At 35.6% G+C, this 23649-nt stretch overlaps 1 protein-coding gene across 2 annotated transcripts in view; it reads left to right on the forward strand.

The window, feature by feature from the left end:
- RRM2B (ribonucleotide reductase regulatory TP53 inducible subunit M2B) overlaps window positions 1-22851 on the forward strand; it is a 37570-nt gene extending 14719 nt beyond the window's left edge. For both annotated transcript variants that reach the window (XM_079901837.1, XM_079901838.1), the window contains 4 exons: window positions 2552-2685; window positions 13775-13879; window positions 15067-15180; window positions 19001-22851. In XM_079901837.1, the coding sequence (XP_079757963.1) occupies window positions 2552-2685; window positions 13775-13879; window positions 15067-15180; window positions 19001-19153 (506 nt within the window). In that variant the 3' untranslated portion in view covers window positions 19154-22851. The remainder of the gene's footprint in view (window positions 1-2551; window positions 2686-13774; window positions 13880-15066; window positions 15181-19000) is intronic.
- Window positions 22852-23649: the final 798 nt, after the last annotated feature.

A 23649-nucleotide genomic window follows, 5' to 3' on the forward strand; every position in this document is an offset into this window, starting at 1 on the left:
CTATTCTGTTTATTAAACTGAAAGTTGAAAGGTTAAATGTCAGCGCATAATTACAGGTAAATAAGAATCAGTCACATAGACTCTGACAAGAATATTAGAGCAAGACTATATGCTTTCAGTAATGTTTATTTTCCCTAAAATAAAGCAAATCAAAGTCTTAACATTTTTCAGGGAACAAATATGTAAATTAGTGCACTCAACTAAGGCAAGAAACAGTTTGCAATAACAGGCTTATTTTTCACAGATAAGTTAAACGCAAACACCCTTTTGGGTGAGTTGAGATCCAATAACATTTTTTTACGGAAGTGATTAACATTGTTTCTTATAATATAAATATTTATTACATTTAATTAAAATATTCAGATATTTAATTTAAATAGCTCTAAGTACCTTTCTTATTTATTTTACAATTGGTTGTCTTTAATTTCTGGTTTTATTCATCATGTGGGGAAAGAGGTCTCAAAATTTTTGGTCTAAGTACTCCTTTGCACTCTTAAAAATTATTGAGGACTGGTTATATCTATTGATATTTTCATATTAGAAATTAAAGCCAAGAAATTTTCAAAATATTTAATTATTAATGCATATTAAATTAACAGTAATAACCCATTGCAGTTTGAAATAAATAATGTATATTTATGAAAAGAAACACTGTATTTTCCCAAAAAATTGGAATGGCCTAGTTTTGGCCATTCCATTCTCACTGGAATGAGAATGGCCTAGTTTTTTATTTTTGCAAATCTCTTTAATGTCTGACTTAATAGGAGGATAGCTGGATTATATCTGCTTCTGCATTCAATTTGTTGCAGAATGTTGTTTTGGTTGAAGTATATAAAGAAAATCCAACCTCCTTCAGATATGTAGTTAGAAAAAGGAGAAGTATTTTACCAGGCTTTTCAGATTGTTGTGAATATGTTCTGTAGCCTTTGGAAAACACCACTGTATATTCATGACAGAATGATGGTAAAAAAGATTAATAGTGTCTTATTATTACTATGAAAATAGTTTTGACTTCACAGACCTCCTGGGTCTGTGGATCTCCAGGGATCCCTGGACCACACGTCAAGAACCAGTGATGTAGTGTAGGATATGGGCAAGATGTAGTGTATCAGGGAAGAAACATATATGTCTGCATTGCTTTCAGTTCATTTCAAGAATGAGAAAAGCAGTGATTCTCAGTGTGCATAAAATCATCTGGAGAATTTGTGGAAAAATCCTGCCAATTCTTGGTCCTCACCAGAGAGTGATCTGCATTTTATACCCAGCTGATTTTCTCACAAGTGGATTGAGAAGCACATTTTGAGAAACATTGGCTTTAGAGAAAAACAAAGGGAAATGTCAAGGTGTTCAATATGCACTGAAAAGATTAGTGTGGATAGAAAATGATGGACAGGCTCACAGAAAGCATGTCTTTCATGATACTACCAAAGAAGTAACCTAGAAATAGAGAAAATAGAGGAGGGTGGCAGTCATCCTGTGACAATCTGCTTAGTTTTTTAAAAAAGTGAGATATACTGCTTAGTTTTTTAAAATATCTTTAAAGAACTTTAAAACATTAAATATATAGATTCAACCTTAATATACGTAATTAAATTACATTTCAAACATCAAAATAAGTATGAGTTACACAATCTTATTGCATTGCATCATAGAGGTTAGCTGTATCTTAAAAATACATCCTACTTTCCTATCTCTAAAATCATGAGGCCTTTACAATTCATTATAGCTTTTAGAAGAAACGTTTTGGAACATTTGTAGCTCACATCTATTCTTGAAAATTTGTAAAATTTAACGCTAATAATCCTTTAATCTTCTCCAAAAAGAATAGCCTTCTATAATTATTTCTGTTATGATTTTCATTCTGTAGCATTCATGTGAATGCATAGAATAGTTAAAATGACAACGTTCCTCTTATTCAAAGTTTGTATAAAATTATAGTCTAGTTCCCTTATAGATGAACATTCACATGACATCACATTTATGTCAATTAAAAATGAATCAATTATACCTATTATCTTATTAATAGCAAGATGAAAATATAGTAATCTATGTTAAATTAATGATAACTCTCCATCCTAAAACAAATAAGTCACTAGTCTAAAGAGCTATTTTTGTTTTCAAAAGGGTCAACAGAGCATAGTGTTCAAACATACATGTATGTACATATTGCATTCACAAACACGTACCTGCAAAAAAAAAACCAAACAAACACGTACCTGCACTCACAGGCATGTGTGGTGCACAGATATATCACCTCTTTTTTTGCGTGTGGAAGGCTCTCCTTTGTCCACATTCCAAGACCTGCAGGAGTCCAGTGTTGGACCTAAGACCTGAAGTTGACATACCTTTCTGCTCTAGTAGGTAGAGGTGGCAAACTTCCTCCTCTGAAGACTTGGCCGCAGCACTAACTTGTTGATTGTGTTTCTTGGCAAAACAGTTGTGATATTATTATTAAAAAATATATGTAAAGGTATATATTATACATATATAAGCTTGAAAATGTCTGCAGTATATGATATTTCAGAAAGTGAAACTATTTTTTGTCTCCCAGGGGAAAGGGTGGTGGCCTTTGCTGCTGTAGAAGGAATTTTCTTCTCGGGATCTTTTGCTGCTATATTCTGGCTAAAGAAAAGAGGACTTATGCCTGGACTTACTTTTTCCAATGAACTCATCAGCAGAGATGAAGTAAGGAATGAAGTATTCTTCTACTTATATTTGTAATCATAGCTGCTGTTCATTTATTTTTCCTTCTGCTGAAAATACTTATGGTGACACAAATATCCTGTTAATTAAAATAAAACAGGAAGTCAATTCTTCCTTGGATTTTAAGACTGTGTTTTCTTCCTACCTCTCTTACTGTTCCTCCTCAATCTCTGCCCATCCTTATGTACCAATGTACTCCTGGGTTCCCACTTTGGTTGCTCTCCTTCCCTATACATGACCTCCTGGCTGATCTTATTTATTCCCATGGAATCAGCTGCCACCTAGATGCTCATAACAATTAAAACTTTATCTGTAGCCTGGTTATTCTTTCCTGAGCTCCAAACCCATAAATTCAAGTGCATGATAGACGTTTTCTCCTGGAAGGCTCCACAGATATCTCAAACCTAGTATCAAGCTCATCATCTTTCTCCTGAAATGTGTTCTTCCTGTTTTCTCTGTCTCATTGAGTGCCTCTACCTTCTACCCAGTCATACGAATTTGAAATTTGGGAGTCATTTTAGATTGCTTCTTTTTTTTTTTTGCTATATCCAGTCAGTCATTAAATCTTGTCTCCCTCTGTCTGCAACACTCTTTCCATCTTTTCTACCATTTTTGTTTTCATCTGTTGATTACCTTCTCACAAGTTGCCACTTAAAACTTTCCTACCCCAATTAGGTAAAACTGACCACTCTTTGCTCTATGTATTCCTCTGAAACCTGAACTTGTCCCTACCTTAGAGTCCATAACATGTATTGCACTTCTTTTTTTTTAACATCTTTATTGGAGTATAATTGCTTTACAATGGTGTGTTAGTTTCTGCTTTATAACAAAGTGAATCAGTTATACATATACATATGTTCCCATATCTCTTCCCTCTTGTGTCTCCCTCCCTCCCATCCTGCCTATCCCACCCCTCTAGGTGGTCACAAACCACCTAGCTGATCTCCCTGTGCTATGCGGCTGCTTCCCACTAGCTATCTATTTTACGTTTGGTAGTGTATATATGTCCATGCCACTCTCTCACCTTGTCACAGCTTACCCTTCCCCCTCCCCATATCCTCAAGTCCATTTTCTGGTAGGTCTGTGTCTTTATTCCCGTCTTACCCCTAGATTCTTCATGACATTTTTTTTTCTTAGATTCCATATATATGTGTTAGCATACAGTATTTGTTTTTCTCCTTCTGACTTACTTTACTCTGTATGACAGACTGTGGGTCTATCCACCTCACTACAAATAACTCAATTTCGTTTCTTTTTATGGCTGAGTAATATTCCATTGTATATATGTGCCACATCTTCTTTATCCATTCATCTGTTGATGGACACTTAGGTTGCTTCCATGTCCTGGCTATTGTAAATAGAGCTGCAATGAACATTTTGGTACATGACTCTTTTTGAATTATGGTTTTCTCAGGGTATATGCCCAGTAGTGGGATTGCTGGGTTATATGGTAATTCTAGTTTTAGTTTTTTAAGGAACTTCCATACTGTTCTCCACAGTGGCTGTATCAATTTACATTCCCACCAACAGTGCAAGAGGGTTCCCTTTTCTCCACACCCTCTCCAGCATTTATTGTTTCTAGATTTTTTGATGATGGCCATTCTGACCGGTGTGTGATGATATCTCATTGTACTTTTGATTTGCATTTCTCTAATGATTAATGATGTTGAGCATTCTTTCATGTGTTTGTTGACAATCTGTATATCTTCTTTGGAGAAATGTCTATTTAGGTCTTCTGCCCATTTTTGGATTGGGTTGTTTGATTTTTTGTTATTGAGCTGCATGAGCTGCTTGTAAATTTTGGAGATTAATCCTTTGTCAGTTGCTTCATTTGCAAATGTTTTCTCCCACTCTGAGGGTTGTCTATTGGTCTTGCTTATGGTTTCCTTTGCTGTGCAAAAGCTTTGAAGTTTCGTTAGGTCCCATTTGTTTATTTTTGTTTTTATTTCCATTTCTCTAGGAGGTGGGTCAAAAAGGATCTTGCTGTGATTTATGTCATAGAGTGTTCTGCCTATGTTTTCCTCTAAGAGTTTTATAGTGTCTGGCCTTACATTTAGGTCTTTAATCCATTTTGAGTTTATTTTTGTGTGTGGTGTTAGGGAGTTTTCTAATTTCATACTTTTACATGTAGCTGTCCAGTTTTCCCAGCACCACTTATTGAAGAGGCTGTCTTTTCTCCACTGTATATTCTTGCCTCCTTTATCAAAGATAAGGTGACCATATGTGCATGGGTTTATCTCTGGGCTTTCTATCCAGTTCCATTGATCTATATTTCTGTTTTTGTGCCAGTACCATACTGTCTTGATTTCTGTAGCTTTGTATTATAGTCTGAAGTCAGGGAGCCTGATTCCTCCAGCTCTGTTTTTCTTTCTCAAGATTGCTTTGGCTATTCGGGATCTTTTGTGTTTCCATACAAATTGTGAAATTTTTTGTTCTACTTCTGTGAAAAATGCCAGTGGTAGTTTGATAGGGATTGCATTGAATCTGTAGATTGCTTTGTGTAGTAGAGTCATTTTCAGAATGTTGATTCTTCCAATCCAAGAACATGGTATATCTCTCCATCTATTTGTATCATCTTTAATTTCTTTCATCAGTGTCTTATAATTTTCTGCATACAGGTCTTTTGTCTCCTTACGTAGGTTTATTCCTAGATATTTTATTCTTTTTGTTGCAATGGTAAATGGGAGTATTTTCTTAATTTCACTTTCAGATTTTTCATCATTAGTGTATAAGAATGCCAGAGACTTCTGTGCATTAATTTTGTATCCTGCTACTTTATCAAATTCATTGATTAGCTCTAGTAGTTTTCTATTGCACTCTTGTCTCTCTCCTCTACTGGACTCAAGTTCCTTGAGTGCAGAAACCTTGTTATTTATCTTTGTGTTCTCAGTGTTAGACCATTATAGCCATTTGGGTCACATTGATTGACTAATCCTGGCTCCTCAGCTTATTTCTAAAGTGACCTTGTCAAGTTACTTAACTTCTCTGAGCCTCAGTTTCTTCAGTTATACACCTTAACAGGCTTTTGTTAAAATGCAATGAAACAATATGTAAAAGTACTTTTTGGGAATCCCCTCATAGTCCAGTGGTTAGGACTCTGTGCTTTCACTGCTAAGGGGGAGCAGGTTCAATCCCTGGTTGGGGAACTAAGATCCTGCAAACCGCATGGCATGGCCAAAAGAAAAAAAAATGCTTTGTATAATTACTTTGTGTTGTTTTGTGTCTTTAAATTTCTAATAATTTTTATTATTAATGTTATATATGATTATTATAGAGAATTAAGAGAATAAAATCATTCAGTCTCAACACGCAGAGATAGCCACCTTCCATATTTTGTATTTCCTTCTGGACAATTTTCTACATTTAAACCTATGTAAATATATACAAACATTTTTATAATTTGAGATATTCTGCGTTTTTCATATTTTTTTGAGCTAAGATCATCTTTTTTCACTAAGCAGAATATTATGAACATTATTCTATGACATTAAGCATTTTTCGGAAACAGTTTTGTTAGATTATATATTACATATCCTAATGAGTACATGTATCATTTATTTGACTATAATTAGAAATTTAGGTCGTTTCCTGGTTTTTTATTTGTTTTGCTATAATGCAAAATGACTATCTTTGTATATAAGCTTTGTCTTAATTTCATACTATTTTCCTAAGGTATATTCCCTAGAAATAAAACTACTAGAGTATAAGGCATGAACATTTTAAAGGCCATCATACTCACTTGCAGACTTCTTTCCAGAAATCAGATAACAATTTGTAGCCCCGCCTAACAATGTATGAAAATGTCTTTTCTTACTATACCCTTACCAGATTTACTTGTTAAACATTGGATAAATTTGATAGGAGTAGTTAGTATCTCATTATTAGTTTTAGTTGCATTTATCTGATTACTGCTTAGATTGAACATTGTTTTCATAGTGATACTAGTCATTTGTCTTTTTTTCTGTAGTTACCTGTTCTGGTCTTTTGCTTTTATTACCATCGGTATATATTCCCAATGCACAGTAACTGATTGGGCTCTTTCAATAAGTATTTGTTTATTGAGTTTGTTATATTTATCACATGAATATAATATAAAATATGAATTTTGTTATATTTACTGCAAATATTTTCCCAGTTTGTCATTTGCTTTTTAATTTTGTTTGTTCTTTTTTTTTTTTTTTTGGGTGAAGTAGAAGAGGATAGCTTTATTTCTTTGCTAGGCAAAGGGGGACACAGTGGGCTCCTGACCTCGAAGAAAACTACATTTCTCTGTTCGAATCTGCCCTTTGGAACTCAGGGAAGGTCATGGAGGCTGGAGTCTTGCCTACAAGAAATGGGGGACAAAAGGGCCTCCAAGCCTGGGAGCACCACAGGGCCTCACTCAGTTTCACTCCACCTTTTCTTTGATATTCCTCAATCTTGAGGACAGATACTGGACAAGAAAGGGAACAATCATTTTGGATAGAGATGTTAATCATAAACGGAGGAACCCTGTTTTAGGAAGAATTGGTTTTAATCCTTACTTCGGTTTTTATCTTTCCCCAGATCTTTCAGGGAAGTGGGTGATGACTGTTCTGACTACTTCCTGCTCAGATGGGGCATAGTCCTGCCTAATTTTGGGGCAATAGATACCAAATTAAACATATTTGAGTTCCACATCCTGGATCCGAGTCTTATATGATTAAGATCTCAATTCCTTGGTCCGGTTAGAGGTAAGAGTGACGACTGGAACTTTAATAGACAGAATGGATCTCATTCCCTTAGGAATTCAGGATAGGTCTGAAGGCCAGTTTGGAACTGGTACTTAGGAGAGACTTGTTGTAGCCAGTTGTTTCCAAACTATCCCTTGTATGGTGAAAACCCATCAAGGCAATCCTGAAGACCTGGAAATAGGAAGCTGACTACATATCTAGCCGTTAGAATTATCAAAAAGAATCAGCATATGAATCTATAGGTAGAAGGTATGAGAAAGGCTAAGAAAACAGAATTTTCATTCCGCTTGTCGGAACAAATACTTAAGTTTCCCGAAGGGTGAGATGTCCACTTCTCGGGAGTCTGCTCGCTGGCTGTAGGCAGGCTTGGCTGGTCAGTCTCTGGTAATCTTACTCTGGTGTGATGTACCCATGGCTTTACTCCATCCCATTTTAGAGAGACATGAGTAGTAAGAAGAATGTTATAGGATCCCTTCCTAGGATCCCTTCTGTTTCTCTTTAAGCTGCTGCTTAGGTCCTTGCTCTTTCCATACTTTCAGCAGCACCTTGTCTCCTGCTTTGAGGGGATGCAAGAGAGCTTCCAGGTGAGGGGGAGACCTGTGGAACATAAACTCATCCATGCATACAGTTAACAATTGACCAGTCTGTTGTACATACTGTTTAATTTTTTTCTTCCTGTGTTAGAGATGTTTCTCTTTTTGACTGTTACTACTTTTTCCCTTCTGGCTGGAAAGGCTTCTACTCAACCTTGATCCAGGTGTGATCCTCTTAAATCTTCAGCCAAAATCTCATTGAAGAGGGTGGGGGAATTTTTAAATCCTTGTGGCATCCTTGAGTTTGACATAGCTCAGAAAATTCCAAGTTTACAACAATACAGGAATGAATGTGTCTGAAATCACATCCACAATGGTCATGTAGTTTTATCATAATTACTCCATTTTGACTCTCAAATGCATTCCCCATGTCAATGTTAAAGCAGATGTACAATGCACGTCTGAAAGGCCACAAAACAGGCTGCTTTTTACCGCTTTTTAAAGTTAAACCATGTATAGACCAGAGTGACTTCCTCATACCTCAATATGTGCAGATTTTTTTCTTTCATTTCCCCTTTTGATTGCAAGTCTTTCAGTAGAAGACATTGATGATCAAAATATCTGTCCCTTGGTGCCAGGGTGATTCAGCTGTTTGCCCCAGGTGTAGATCATGTCCCTTGGTGCTAGGCCTCCTTTGTATTTACCTAGTCAATCCACATTGGGGGAAAACTGATCAAGTGTAGTGAACAAGCACAGAGGTATGTTAATGAGGACATGCTTTATAGGCTATACATTTTATCATTTATACCCAATTGTCACACAAGCATTGTACATGTGCTTTCAGCAATAGACCTAAAACAAGCAGTGGTACATGATGAGTAATTACACTCTGATACCTTCACTGGGTAGTTTTCCTTTCCTCCTAAACATCAGGGCAAAAGTGTGACTAACACAATAACTTTCATAAATTCAAACTTCAATTAACAGAACTAGAATTTCATATCTATTGAAACATAATCCTTTTCTCTAAAATTACCCCCATTTTCATAACCCAAGAGTCTCCAATTTCTGGAGGGACTAGGCAGAGATAAAAGAATATTTCAGTTTTTCCTACAGAGGTGTAATTTACCCAATTGTTCTAAGTCATAAGTAGCTTGAGGGGAAGGGCTTCCCTATGTCTGGGAAAACCATAAACATTATTTACCAGCCCACTCGGTAACTAATCCTTTTGCTAACTTTTTATGAAGCCATCAGATTCTCCATTAAGATTTTAACATTTCTTAACCAGCTCAGCTGTATGATATGAAATTTATCAGAGACCTGTATTTGTCAAAAGGGGTCCTTCACATAAGTCTTCTTGAAGATGAAGTACCTTTGCAAAAGCATCAGAGTACAGCAGCAGAAAGACTTAAAAGGGCTCAGTTAAGCATCTGACTGCAATGTAATTGGTAAAGAAACTTGGTTACAATAACCAGGATTACATTTAACTTGACTGATTACATTTAATTTAACATACCAAATAATCCTAGTTAAATATTTCTCTCTGAGATGCCTCAGGGGCCCTCTGAAGAATCTCAAAGTTAGCTGGAGATCAAAAGAACCTTTAGAAACTGCCAAACAATACTTACTCATTTTATACAAAGTGAAAAGATTTCAAGGGCAAATAGGAATCTGGTCTTGCCCTAGCCCACTCCCAGCAAAATCCATTTACCCAAATAGATTTAACCCAATCTTTGAAAATCCTGATCATGCACAACTTTAAAAACATGTGCTTTCTTATGGAGAATTATTCCTAAAGAGTTTACCCAAAAGCTCTTATCTCACTTGCATTACTTAACACTGATGACTCTAAAGACATGTCTATATTAATCAAACCAACAAGCTTAAGCCACCTTCAATAGCAGATATTAATTCAGTACTGAATATTTCCCAGATCATGTGGTCCTAAAATTTATCTTGGCCATTTTTCTAGACATTTTGATTTAATTTGTAAGTGTTTACTTTTAAGTCAATTAGATAGAGCTCATTTACAAGTTAACTTTTATGTAAAGACTGAACCAGAGATCTGAATTTTTTTGCTTGAGTTTAAAAAGGCCTTCTTTCCCTGCCTTTTTCTTCACTCTCAGGAACTAGAGATGGTCTAGATAAAATAAGTGTTCTGGTGGGCCCAGGCACAGGGGGAGAGAAATAACAATTCCTTTTCATGGGGGAATAGCTGAAGATCTTCCAATTTTGTAAAAATACCCTGGGTGGGGTGTTATAAGATGGAACAGAGCTCTGATCACCCATAACAAGGCTAGTCCAGAAGGGAAAATCCCAACCAACATTCTGCCACAGGCAAAACCAGACACAATAGGACGGATTCCCTGGTGTTGTCACACGTGAGCCCTGTTAGTGAGCCCTGTTATTCAAAGACGTCTCAACCGGTCAATGTACTGACATGCATACTTACAACAAACATGGTCCCACGAACAAAACATGTACAACTCTTTTCTCAGTCTTCCTTATTTTCCTTTCCCTTCAGAAACAACCAGCTCTAGGCAAAATGACTTTCCTTTCTCTTTGTACCATCAGCTTGTTACCTAGCTGCTCGCTTTTATTATGTAACTGCGTGAATGCTTGAACATATGGAATTTCTCCTGTCTTTCTATTCCTATGACAAAACAGCTCTAGCTGGAGAATAGTATAATAATTTAGGCTACCATTCAAAGACCATCTTTCTTCATTTGGGCTTCCCTGGTGGCGCAGTGGTTGGGAGTCCGCCCGCGGATGCAGGGGACACGGGTTCGTGCCCTGGTCCGGGAAGATCCCACATGCCGCAGAGCGTCTGGGCCCGTGAGCCAGGGCCGCTGAGCCTGCGTGTCCGGAGCTTAAGCTCCGCAATGGGAGAGGCCACAACAGTGAAAGGCCCGCGTACCGCAAAAAACAACAACAACAACAACGAAAAAAAACAAAGACCATCTTTCCTCATTTTCAAGAATGTACGTTGGCCAAACAGAATTACAATAGAATTTCATTTTTTTCCTAGTTATAGGTTTAGAACTATAGGTCGATGAGTCTGCCAAGATTTTTCCCAGGGGGCTATCAGATGGAGAAAGAGGAGGAGAAGGAGGGGAAGGGGAAGAGGAAGAAGGAGAAGGAGAAAAAAAGAAAACGGAGAGGAAGGAGAGGAGGAAGAAGGAGGAGAAGGAAAAGAAGAAGAAGGAGAAGAAAAAGAAGGAGCACTTCCTATATTTGATTGATAGAACACTCATGAGCGGACTGAAAACAAAACAGAACCCTCGCCAGCAGACGGAAGCCTTATGCCAGAAAAAAACAGACAGCACAAAGCTCAGAGTGGTTGCTTCCAAGTCCACTTATCCCATGACCTTAGTCTAAGCTGCACCTTACAGATGGGATTTCTGAAACAGAAAATCCCCAGATGGGAACCAAACGTTCCCCAGATGGAACCAAAAGTTCTTCAGAGGGACAAAATTGAAGGAGCCTGGGAGTGCACTCCCAGGGACTTACCCAGATTCTGGCAGAGGTGTTGCGACATCAGACGCTATCTTTTCTGCTTCCCCAAAACAATTCCTAGGAGTAGTTCGTCCAGGGCGGTCCAGGCAGGAGGAAGAGAGGAAGAGAGGAATGTCCTCAAGGCAAAAAGGGCCTTGGCAGTTGCTAGGGCGGTCCCTCTTCCTCTGTCTATTCCCACCTCAGAGTTCCAACTGCCAGGATGGCAGACAGGGTTATGACTGGGGGCTCGGCCTCCAGGCAAGCGTCCCAGGTGATCTGGCTTCTAGGGACACCCCCCCCCCCGACCGTCCCCGAGGCAGTCCCTTGGTGATCACCAAAATTGTTACCGAAAGCTTGGCCTCTCTGTATACCCGTGCCAAATCGAATCTCAGGGGACAGAGTTTTGGGTGAAGTAGAAGAGGATAGCTCTATTACTTTGCCAGGCAAAGGGGGACACAGTGGGCTCCTGCCCTCAAAAATTGTGTGTCCCCTGTTTGTTCTTTTAATGTACAAAACCCTGAAATTCGTGGGATCTACTTTCAGAGATGAGTTAAATAGTCACACATACTTTGGTTTTGGCTTTTGAACATTTAACTCTTTAATGCCATTGAAATTTCTTTAGTACAAGTATGGAATGTAATATAAATAAAGCATAGGATAAGTTAGAATGTAACTTAATTTTATTTCACACACTCTTCGGAAGTTTTTCCAATTCTCTTTAAGTAATCCTTCCTTCTCCATTGACTTGTGATGTCTTCTTTATTATATATTAAGACTTCAAGTATACTAAAATCTGTTTCAGGGCTTTTTCTTTTTCATTAACCTATATGTCAATATCATGCCATAATAAACTATTTTAATTATTGTAGTTTTTTATGTTTTGATAATTAGTAGGCTAAATCTCATAACTTTTATTTTTAAAGTGTTCTTAAAAGATTCTGCCCATTTAGGCTTCCAGATTAATTTTTTAACTTAAAAACAACCCCACTAGGATTTTGATTAGAGTCGCTTTAAACCTCAAAATTAATTTTATTCCCTTATTGATTTAACAATTACAAGTGCCTGCCTTTGACTTACTCATCTCTGTAATAGGTAGCTAGCTGTCGGTTCTAATCAACACTACGTTGTCACCTTTCAGCAGTTCATTTGAAATTCAGCCTTTGGTAATTTGAAATATCCTCTTGAGTCAAGTGGAGGGGGTATGTTTCACTAGTAAATTTTCTAAGATCAGCTATTTAAAGAGTTTTTTTCCTAATGGTTTCTTCTGGGAATGACAATTTAACTAGGTAAATAATCCTTGGAAAACAACCCTTGATTTGAGTCTTATCTTTCAATTGTCTGGGTTTTTGTTGTTTCATTTAGAAAAAGCTAAGCAGCTCTGATTTGTAATCCTCTAAAGTGTGTAGTCCTTCCACCTTCTCCTCCCTTGTTGGCTTACAGATTCATTTCTTTTTCTTTGTAGTTTAGAAATGTTAATTGACTCTGCCTTGTTGTCAGTCTCTAATTGTTAATTTTGTTTAGAACTCCATCATCTTTCTATGTCTCTGACCTTTCTCTTTTTGTTTTTTTTTTGAAATTTTCGTCTGTTGCTTTCAGCTTTATACCATCTGTTCTGTGTTTTGAAATCCCGATTATTGTAGGTTGAATCTCCTTGCTCTGTTCTCCAATTATTTAATTTCTATATCATTTCATATATTTGCGTAACTATTCTGTTCTCCAATTATTTAATTTCTATATCACTTCATATATTTGCATAACTATTCTGTTCTCAAGGTATTTCACAATTTTGCTTTCTTTCGTCGTTGAGTTATCTGCAATGTCATTTCTGCTTTATACAGCTTCAGATGGTATCCTTAATTCTTCAGTTTCCATTTTCATTACACTGAATTTAATTCTATCTTGAGCCATTCTTGTTTAATATAACTTGTGTTTTTGAAATCTGTGAGTTTCACCTGTTCTTTAAATACTTAATTGTTTTTCAATCATTTCTTAATTTTTTAAAAAACACTAAAAATGAGCGAATTTGCATTTTGATTCTTCTTTGTTTTCCTTTCCAAAATGCTTTTGGTTGCAGATTTGTTGTTAATTAATTCTTCTTCCATGTTAATGAACTGAGATTTGCTGGCATTGAAAATTTTTCATTATAGGTTATTATAATTGGCATTTTAATAAGGCTTGAAGAAAAGAAGTTCCTGACCCTGTTAATCCTTCTTCTGTCTTCCAGAAGTTCAGTGTTGCATTCCTAACTACTTTATATAATGCCTGAGGCATCACTGTGTGAAAATAGCTGATTAAATGTCCTTTGACAGTGATATTTTTCTTCTATTTTAGGGGCTTCACTGTGACTTTGCTTGCCTGATGTTTCAATACTTAGTAAATAAGCCTTCAGAAGAAAGGGTTAGGGAGATCATTGTTAATGCTGTTGAAATTGAGCAGGTAAGCAGGAAAGCTTACATAATTAGCACATCTCTCTTTCTTTGGTGTTTGTACCATTATTTCATTAGGTTGACACATGAAATTGCCATTTTGTAGGTCAAAATAGGTATCAGCAATATTATATGGTCAACCTGGCAGTACCAATAGATGATGTATTGCAGTTATTATGTCAACTTATAATTTGGTTTATAAGTCAGTCTTTATTATATATTAAGATCTTATGTATACTATAATTTGTTTCAGGACTACTTTTTTGTCTCATTGATCTGTCAAATTTCATGCCATAACAAACTATTTTAATTATCTTAGCTCTCTAGGTTTTTAGCTGCTAGAGGGCAGTGATGGTTTCTTGTTTTGTATTCTTAAACTAGCAGGGTATCTAGCTTGAAGCATGCATCAAATGTTCACAGAATGAATAAATAAATGAATTAGTGAATAGTAAAGTATGATTTAGGGCATGTAAAGATCTCTAACTGGAAAGACCTGGATGCTTCACTTAGAGTACTTTTATCATTTTAAAGAACTAGTTGAAAAGTAAAATAAGTTTTTAAACTTCTTTTTAATAGTGCATACTTTAACAGCCATAGTTTTCATATTGAGAAGAGAGAAAAGGCATAAATCTTGAATCACTTTTAGAACTAAATCCAAATGGTTAATATGCTTTTATTTTTTCTTTATTAAAACTTTACCACTGTGTTTCAATATAATTGGCGTTCAGTTTATCTCCCAATTCCCAGATCCATTTCTATTTCTTTCTCATTTTCTCTATTAATTGAGCTTTCTCTCTTTCCCAGTTCCCTTTCATAGTCATGTTCCCCACAACAATCATCTTAGGTGAATCTTTTTCTGGGTATTTCAGAACAAAGTATCTCCTTTTTTTCTATTGAGAAAGCATATAAATTCAGGTCCTGTAAGTGCTACTTTAAAAAATACCGGTAGTGTAATAGTTTCAATTTACTTTGGCTATATGAGAATGTGAAATAATAATGTGAATAGTAACACCCCAAACATTTTTAAGCAAATGAGCATTGTTTGCCATGTTGAAAGAATTTATCCTAGTGTACTTTCCTTGAACAAGATCAGTGACTTAGAAGATTAATAAAATTAGAACCCTCTTTTTATTTGGAAAACACATACAATTTATTGTTCATTCTTTCTACTTTATTCTGTTTTTCTTTATATCTCAGGAGTTTTTAACAGAAGCCTTGCCAGTTGGCCTCATCGGAATGAATTGTGTTTTGATGAAACAGTATATTGAATTTGTAGCTGACAGATTGCTTTCAGAACTTGGATTCTCAAAGGTAAGGTGTTTAAAACGTATCACTGCTAGCTAAAATGTTATAGTGAGGTAAGGCCTCTAAAATACGTACTATATTTCACTGAAAGCTTTTGTAACATACTAGTCTATTTTTTTTAATTGTCCACAACAGCCTTGTTTTACATCAACAAATTGATTTTACAAAATCCTTAAATGAAACTTAAATGAAATTCATAACAGAAGTACATGCTGATAAATCTTAGAACTAATAAGCTCAATAAATTACATTGTAATACATAATTGTAGGTATCTGTTTAACAGGACTATCTTTAAGTAATTGGATTCAATATGCAAATATGTTTACCCTCAGATAAATCCCCATGTGTCTATATTATAAGTTGTGGGTTAATGCTTTTAAATAGGAAATCATTATTAGGAAGACATTAACTGTCATAATTTGACTCTTTGAACTCAGTTGTCTTTAAGTTATTTCTGTCATTTTGTTTATCAGAGATAATGTACCTGAATTTTCATGTGTGCTTTTCACATGACTTAAGAGGTGGAGGCTGCAGCCAGACTACCTGGGTTTGAATCCTGATTCCACCACTTTCTAGCAATGTGACCTTAGGCAAGTTGCTTAACAACTGTCTCAGTTTCCTCATCTGTAAAGTGAAGATAATAATAATCCTTACTACAAATTATTGTTGATGAGTTGGTATACTTAAAGCACTTAAAATAGTGTCAGACATATAGTAAATGAACACTAAATGGTCATGTTGTATTCATCGTAAGTGGAACATTCACAGAAATTTACTATGTACTATAATATGTTAATTAGAAATTATAGGTTTTGATTTCTCAGCATGGAAATGGAAGTTTAAAGTAATGAGAAGAATTATGGAATCCATGATGCTGAGGTAATCATTACCTTTCTTGGTAATACATTTATTTTCTGGTAACTACAAAAATACTGTGATGAAAAAGTCAGATGGGGCAAAGATTTTTTGTAATTATAAACTGTAAAATATCACTATTTATATATTTTAGTTGCAAGATCCTCTCTTTTTACTGATCATTAGTGAGAGAAATAAAGTTTATAATTACATTAATATGATCTCTGAAATTTATAAACTATGCATTAAAAGAAATTGTTTTTTTTCCTAAGTTATACAATATGTTTGTTATAGGAAAGTTAATTTGTTTACTTAAACCTTAAAGTGAGCTCACTATCCTTTAACCCACCACCATATCCTCACACCCACACATCCACATTCTCCTGCTTATTGGAAAACTACACACCCCTGAGTCTAGTTTTTCCTTTGGGAACTTGCTAACTCTAGATATATAAAACATGCCTCCTAAGAAGAAAATCTGGACGTAGTATAAAACATTATTTTTCCACAGGCCTTCAAAATATCTCAATAAATTTCAAAAAGCAGATTATACTGACCTCTTAGATTTAATGCAATAAAATTAGAAATTAACAATAAAAGATTACCAAAAAGTTCCATCTTCTTAGAAGTTGAGACTATATTCTTTAAAATGAGAGTAAAAATGAAAATATAAACTAATAGAAAATATAAACTAAATGGCATTAAGATTACTATATATCACAACTTGCAGAATGCAGCCAAACAGATCCTCAGAGGAAAATTTGTAGCCTTGAATGTCTATTAAGAAAGCAAGACAATTTAAAATACATGAACTAAACTTTGAACTCAACTACAAAAAGAATTATTCTTATAATGCTAGTTTTTGGTAAAATAAGAGATTATTTAAATTAGCAAATGGTTGTCATTTATACAGAATTCTAAATAGAAGCCACATTAATGTTGTTTTCAACTTTTCTTTTAGTTTTGGATTAGTCAATAAATATTTGAGTACTTCTATGTGTCAAAACCAAGCTACTTAATTTAGGTTGGTCTTAGTTACTTTGTCCATGACATGAATGTCTTGGATCAGATTTTTTGGAAGATACCCAGTTTTAAAATCCAGTGAATCTATGACTTGTTCTGTGCTCTTTCCACTGTATCCTGCTGTGAGTGATAACTCACCTTTTCACTGCCTCTTAGCAGTATTTCTGACAGGCAATTTCACAGAGTTCCACAGCTCAACCACGCCCAGCATATGTACTTTTTCTGGAAAAAAAATACATATAGCTTTTTTAAGATATAAATCACAGAACATGCAGTTCACCTATTAATAAATGTACAATTCAATGGTTTTAGTATATTTGCAGAGTTGTGCAGCTATCACAACACTTTGAGAATATTTTTATCACCCCACAAAGAGACTCTATACCCATTAGCAATCAGTCATTTCCTTTTCTTTCCTCCATCCCCACCATAGCCCTAGGCATTATTAATTTTTTGTCTCTTTAGATCTGCCTGTTCTATAAATCCCATTTCATATAAATGGAATCATACAATATATGATACATACCATATACTGGTATATGGTATATACAAAGCCAGTATAATGTTTTCAGATTTCATTCATGTTAACATGTATCAGTGCTTTATTCCTTATTATGGCCAAATAATATTCCATTGTATGATTATACCAAATTTTATTTATCCATTTATCGGTCGATGGAGATTTGGATGGTTTGCTTTTTTGGCTCTTATGAATAATGCTGCTATGAGCATTCATGTATAAGTTTTTGTGTGAACATATGTCTTCATTTACCTTGGATATATAACTGGAAGTGAAATTGCTGGGTCATATAGTAACTCTGTTTTTAATCATTAGAGGAACTACCATACTCTTTTCCAAAGCCACTGCATCATTTTACATTAACACCAGCAGTATATGAGGGTTCCAGTTTCTCCACATCCTCACTAACACTTATTATCTTTTTTTCCTTCCAGTGTTATTGAGATATAATTGACATACAGCACTGTATAAGTTCAAGGTGTACAGCATAATGATTTGACTTACATACATCATGAAATGATGACCACAATAAGTTGTCTTTTTTATTACAGCCATCCTAGTAGGTGTGAAATGGTATCTCATTGTAGTCTTGGTTTGCATTTCCCTAATGGATAATGATTTTGAGCATCTTTTCATGTGCTTATTGGCCCTTGTATATCTTTTTTTAGAGAAACGTTTGTCCATTCAGATCCTTTGCCCATTTTTAATTGGGTTATTTGAATATATTCTTATCTGTGGTATTCCTAATTCCTGCTGGAATATTCCTAATTTTAAAAAATCCTCTTTTATTGTTCTTCATGGATCACGGAAATATCTCCATTTCCATCAAGCTTTATCTCCAGGCCTGCCTCTTGAATTCAGAAGCAGTAAAAAAGTTTTGTCAACTTATGTGCCACTTTTTGTTTGGGGTTACTATGGACAGCATTTATTCTGTCTTCCCCAATCATGGTCCCTTAACATCAATTTGATGATTATATGTTCTCTTATGAACTAAGAAACATATTTATGTCCACAGTACATTGTTGGTAATTTAATATTTTGTAGTATCATGTAGATGTGACTATCTAATGGTAATACCTGTGAAAAATGCCTATAATACCTATGGTGTTTTAGATTTCTCAAGCTGTGAAGACATTTTAGTCATTTTAGTTTGGCATTAAATCTTTCATTTCCATTTTAAAATAGTCTTTTTTTTTCTTTCTGCTTCTTTGAATACCAGAGATGCTCGTATAGTTTCTTTAAGAGGTTAATAGGTGATCTTAGTCATCTTAAAATGTATCAGCCTTGAGTGCTTCCAGGACCCTAGGGAATAGTGTGATCTTAAGGTGACTAGACAGGTGTTGGGAGACCTGAGTTATCTATTGTTCTTCTTGTGGGATATAATTTGGCTTCTTCAGAATGTCTAACAATATTTCTTTTCTTTTCAGGTTTTTCAAGCAGAAAATCCCTTTGATTTTATGGAGAACATTTCTTTAGAGGGGAAAACAAATTTCTTTGAGAAACGAGTTTCAGAGTATCAACGTTTTGCAGTTATGGCGGAAACTACAGATAATGTCTTCACCTTAGATGCAGATTTTTAAAACCCTCCCATACATATCTAAACTTATCATTGGTAAATAGCAGTCTATTTTTCTCTGCTTAAAAAAAAAAAAAACCCTAAAACATCTTCTTTAGGGCACAGGAGTTTGCTCAAAAGGAAATCCAAATATCAATCAAGTTGCATTTATAGAAATATGCTTTAATCTTCCTGTTTAACAGTCAGAGTATGACCTCTAAATGCTTTTGTTCATCGCTAAAATAAAAGATGGCATTATATTTGTTAAGAGCATGGCGTGGGGGGTCAGATAAGAGTTTGAGATTCTGTCCTACTTTGTGTGACCCTTGGTAAATCAGTTAATCTCTCTAAACCTCAGTGTACTTATCTTTAAAAGGAATGTAATAGTAGGTCCTGAATTCATAAAGTGTGTATGAGGATTAAGATGCAAAATCAGTTCTTAGCCAATACTGCTGTTGCAGCCTCCTCCTCCTTCCATCTCCCCCTCCTATTATTATTATTGTTGTTGTTAGTAACAGTATTAATTGCAGTGATGTGATAAAATACTCCCATCTCCTCAAAGTAATTGTGATTCTAGGTCCTAAGATCTAGACTTAGATCTTTGTATTTTTAATGTTTTAGGAAGAACATAAAGATTTCCTTAAAAAGATTATAATTTTCATTAACATGAGAATAACTTCTTTGAATTTCTCAGTGTGTAGTTAAGGAAATTTAGTTCTAAGTTGCTTTGGGCAGGATACTTATGGAGTGGAATCTAGGAGGTTATCATGCTAGTTGACCTTGTAAGCAAAATGATTCTGCTCCTTCAGAAATTAAAAGGGTAATTTTAGCCAGACATAGCCCTGGAATGTTTAAAACCAGGGTGAATTAGCTAGAATAGCATTTCCCAAAGAGTATTGTAGAAGCTGTTAGCCCCTCTAGATATTTTGTGGGGTGGTGGGGAGAGATTCTGTGGTCAAATGAGTTTGGGAAATATTGTACACTCCATTCCCCTTTAGAATGTATAGTCAGTACATCAAAGACTGAGAAATTCTGCAGTACATAAACTGATTTGCCCCTGCATATTGCAAACCTACTTAACAAAGATCTGTTTTTCACCTGTTAACATCTCACCTAACTATTGTTCTTCAGAACATAGGTTGGAAAAAGCTGGCCTAGATAACCGTTCTATACATGGAGGAAGGGCCTGTGGACCAAGCAAGGGAGAACCTGGTAGGGATTATTGAACCATTTCAACTTTGTGCCAAGCTGAGGAATGTACCTGTGATTGCCCTCAGCTATATTTCTTATACTCCCACAACTCTTATATGCTGTTATGAGACTTAATTCTTTTATGGAACGATGCCTGCTGCATGACAGCAGCTGGTTAGGGAGACTGAGGAAAGGCCAGCATCTGAGAAGTCTGCTCCCTCTATCGTAGGGAACTGTCAAGAGGTAGCCTGAACCCAAGCAAGCAGTGGGGTTCCCCACTCACAGCAAATCATTTTATACAATTCTGGTTAATAAGGTTTAGAAATTTTCTCTTTGCATAAATTTTTGCTCCATTCATTCCACAACTATCTAATGGATTAAAACTGGGAGTTTTCAAGTGGATGCAAAAGGAACAGGCCATAACTTTATCTGTTAGAGAGGATATCAGAAACTTGAGCTATTTTGGCCTATAATAATACCATTTATCTGTTCAAGGCTTCATAGTTTGCCGAGTGTTTTTGCATCACCTCATTTGATCTCACAACAGCCTTATGAGCTTGACAAAGCAGGTAGTATTGAAATTTTTTTTTTTTTTTTTTTTTTTTTTTGCGGTATGTGGGCCTCTCACTGTTGTGGCCTCTCCCGCTGCAGAGCACAGGCTCCGGACGCGCAGGCTCAGCGGCCATGGCTCACGGGCCCAGCCGCTCCACGGCATGTGGGATCTTCCCGGATCGGGGCACGAACCCGCGTCCCCTGCATCGGCAGGCGGACTCTCAACCACTGCGCCACCAGGGGAGCCCAGGATTGAAATTTATAGATGGAGAGAATGAGGCTCAGCAAAGTTCAATGACTTGGCCAAGATCTGCTCATACTCACTGTCCCTACAATATATTTTTTTTTCTTAGAAGTTGTCTTATTTCTGATATTTAGTCCTTTGCCATCCATCTGCACTTCGTTTTCCCTATTTTTCCATTAAACTGTCACATACTTTAATTAAGGTACCATATACATTCATTAAAGTATCATAGTATCATAAACATTTTAACTATATTCAGGAAATATGTTCAAAGACATTCATCTACTGCCATACAAAAACTTACATTTAAAATTGATAACATATCGGTAGTGACATCAGAATGCAAGAAAAAAGTTTTATATTGCATATTCCCTTTGTTTTGAATCCAAATCTTTCTCAGAGGTGATTACAGGTGCCTTAACATGAAGCTTATTTATCGTAGCAATAAACCTAACTGTATTGAGATGACATTTTAATACTGAAATACTGGATTTTTAATACACTGGTTTATTATATTCAGTATTCTATCCCCTTTTCCTGGCTTCCAGGTTTCATATTTATTTATTATGTTTAGTGTTTTGGTTCTTAGTTCTTAGGGAATCAAGAAGTTGTGGAATCTCTTTTTAATATTATCTGACAGGCAAAGAAAAAAATTCAGAGTATGTTTATAACTTTTGTTTTAACAGCACATGTATTTAAATCATTGCTATAGTAAAGTTGGTTATTTAAGAATGTAAAAACTAGTTGTTTGATGACAAATTGCATTTATTAAAAATATTTCCTTGTAGCCATGTAGAATCATGACTTGGAAGGACTCAGGAAGACTGATCCAGTGCTTTCAGACACGGCTGTTTTGCTGTTCAGTTACATACAATAATAAACAATTATTCTTACAGTTTAAGTTTACCTCAGTCATGTCTTTATATACGAAATTTTTCCCGTTCTCTCATTTTGGAACATGCAAAATTTTCAGCTCCTTTTGCCACTTTGGTTTTCATTTGTTAATGGAAAACGTAATTATAGAGAAAACACAACAACTTGTGTATTTAAAAAATAAATTCTTTCATATTCAGAATTTTGCATTTTACATTTAAATATGCAAACGTCATACCGCAGAATTCCCAAATTGCATTTGTGCAGATTAAGCTAAGGGCTGAATGTCACTAACTGACTTTCGGTGATAAAGAGAGCTGCTGCTGCTATAAGAATGCCAGTTGAATCCTGTAACCAGCTATTATGTTGTTGAACTAAGTTGAGTGAACTGGTAGCCAACTCAGGAACCCTTCCTCAGCAGAAATCTGCATGCGTAGCACAGAAGTGAAATCTGTATATCTTTGTTTTTCCCACCCTTCAAATGGTCTGCTCCTGTTCAGACAGCAACAGGTTTGAAGGAAAATCTGATATTTCTGAGGCATTAGGACAAAAGAATTTAAGCCTTTAAATTTGGGGCTTAATTCTGTTAAAGAAAATACAGGTGAAAATGAAAGGCTGAAGAATTTTTTTTGTACAGGTAAAAGCATAACAATTCAGTCTTTTTCTAAGTTTCCAGGAACCTTAACTGACATATCTGTTTTACAACCGTGTTTTGATTTTTCCAAATGTCTGGTCATTTAACAAAGCTAGTATCTACTGTTTACATAGAAAGGTTTATTAGGTGTGGTGTACTTAAATATTTTTAATATATTTTACATTATGGTCAATCCAGCCAATCCTGCATATATAGAATTTGTTTTTTTCCCCAGAGAAATGAGTTGTTCTGTTATTTTATTAGTTTAGTACGTTAGAATAAACTGTATCATAGCTACATCATTTTGTGTATGTCATTTTTGAGTAAGAATGTTTCTTTGTAAGTGCAGGGGCTATCCTAGTAAAGGAATGTATATATTTTCTATTTGAGTATACAGATAAATACATATTGGTATTACTATGTTTAACTATTCCTCCTACCACTCTTCTTTGACCTAAGTGGGAACCCCCGCAGCTCTCTCTCATCTACTTTCTCCCAATCCGTGAGCCTGCCTTTCTTTGTGTCTCTTTGTATCCAGCTGAGATTCTACAATCTATTCTATTACTAGTCATAACATTCTCTATCAATACCCTGAACTGTGTTCTTCATCTGCATTTCTACCTTACATAGAAAATTCAAAGAAATTCCTCCACCCTGTTATGAAGCCACAATCCAGTTTTTCCATGTTTGCACCCCACCAGCCAAATACTGCTAGAGAAGAAGTCATGTAAGACAAATTGGATCTACTATACATTCATGATTACCTACTGTCTTAGTCCATTGGGCTGCTATAAAAAACTACCGTAGAGAGGGTAGCTTAAACAAGACATTTATTTCTCACAGTTCTTAAGGCTAGGAAGTCTGAGGTTAAGGTGCTGACAGATTCAGTGTCTGGTGAACCTTGCTTCCTGGTTTATAGACAGCTGTCTACTGGCTGTGTCCTCACATGGAGGGAGTGGTAACGGAGCTCACTGAGGGCTCTTTTACAAGGGCACTAATCCCATTCATGAGGGCTCTGCCCTTATGA

This window comes from Stenella coeruleoalba, assembly GCF_951394435.1.
Source record: "Stenella coeruleoalba genome assembly, chromosome: 17".
NCBI classification, from domain to species: Eukaryota; Metazoa; Chordata; class Mammalia; order Artiodactyla; family Delphinidae; genus Stenella; species Stenella coeruleoalba.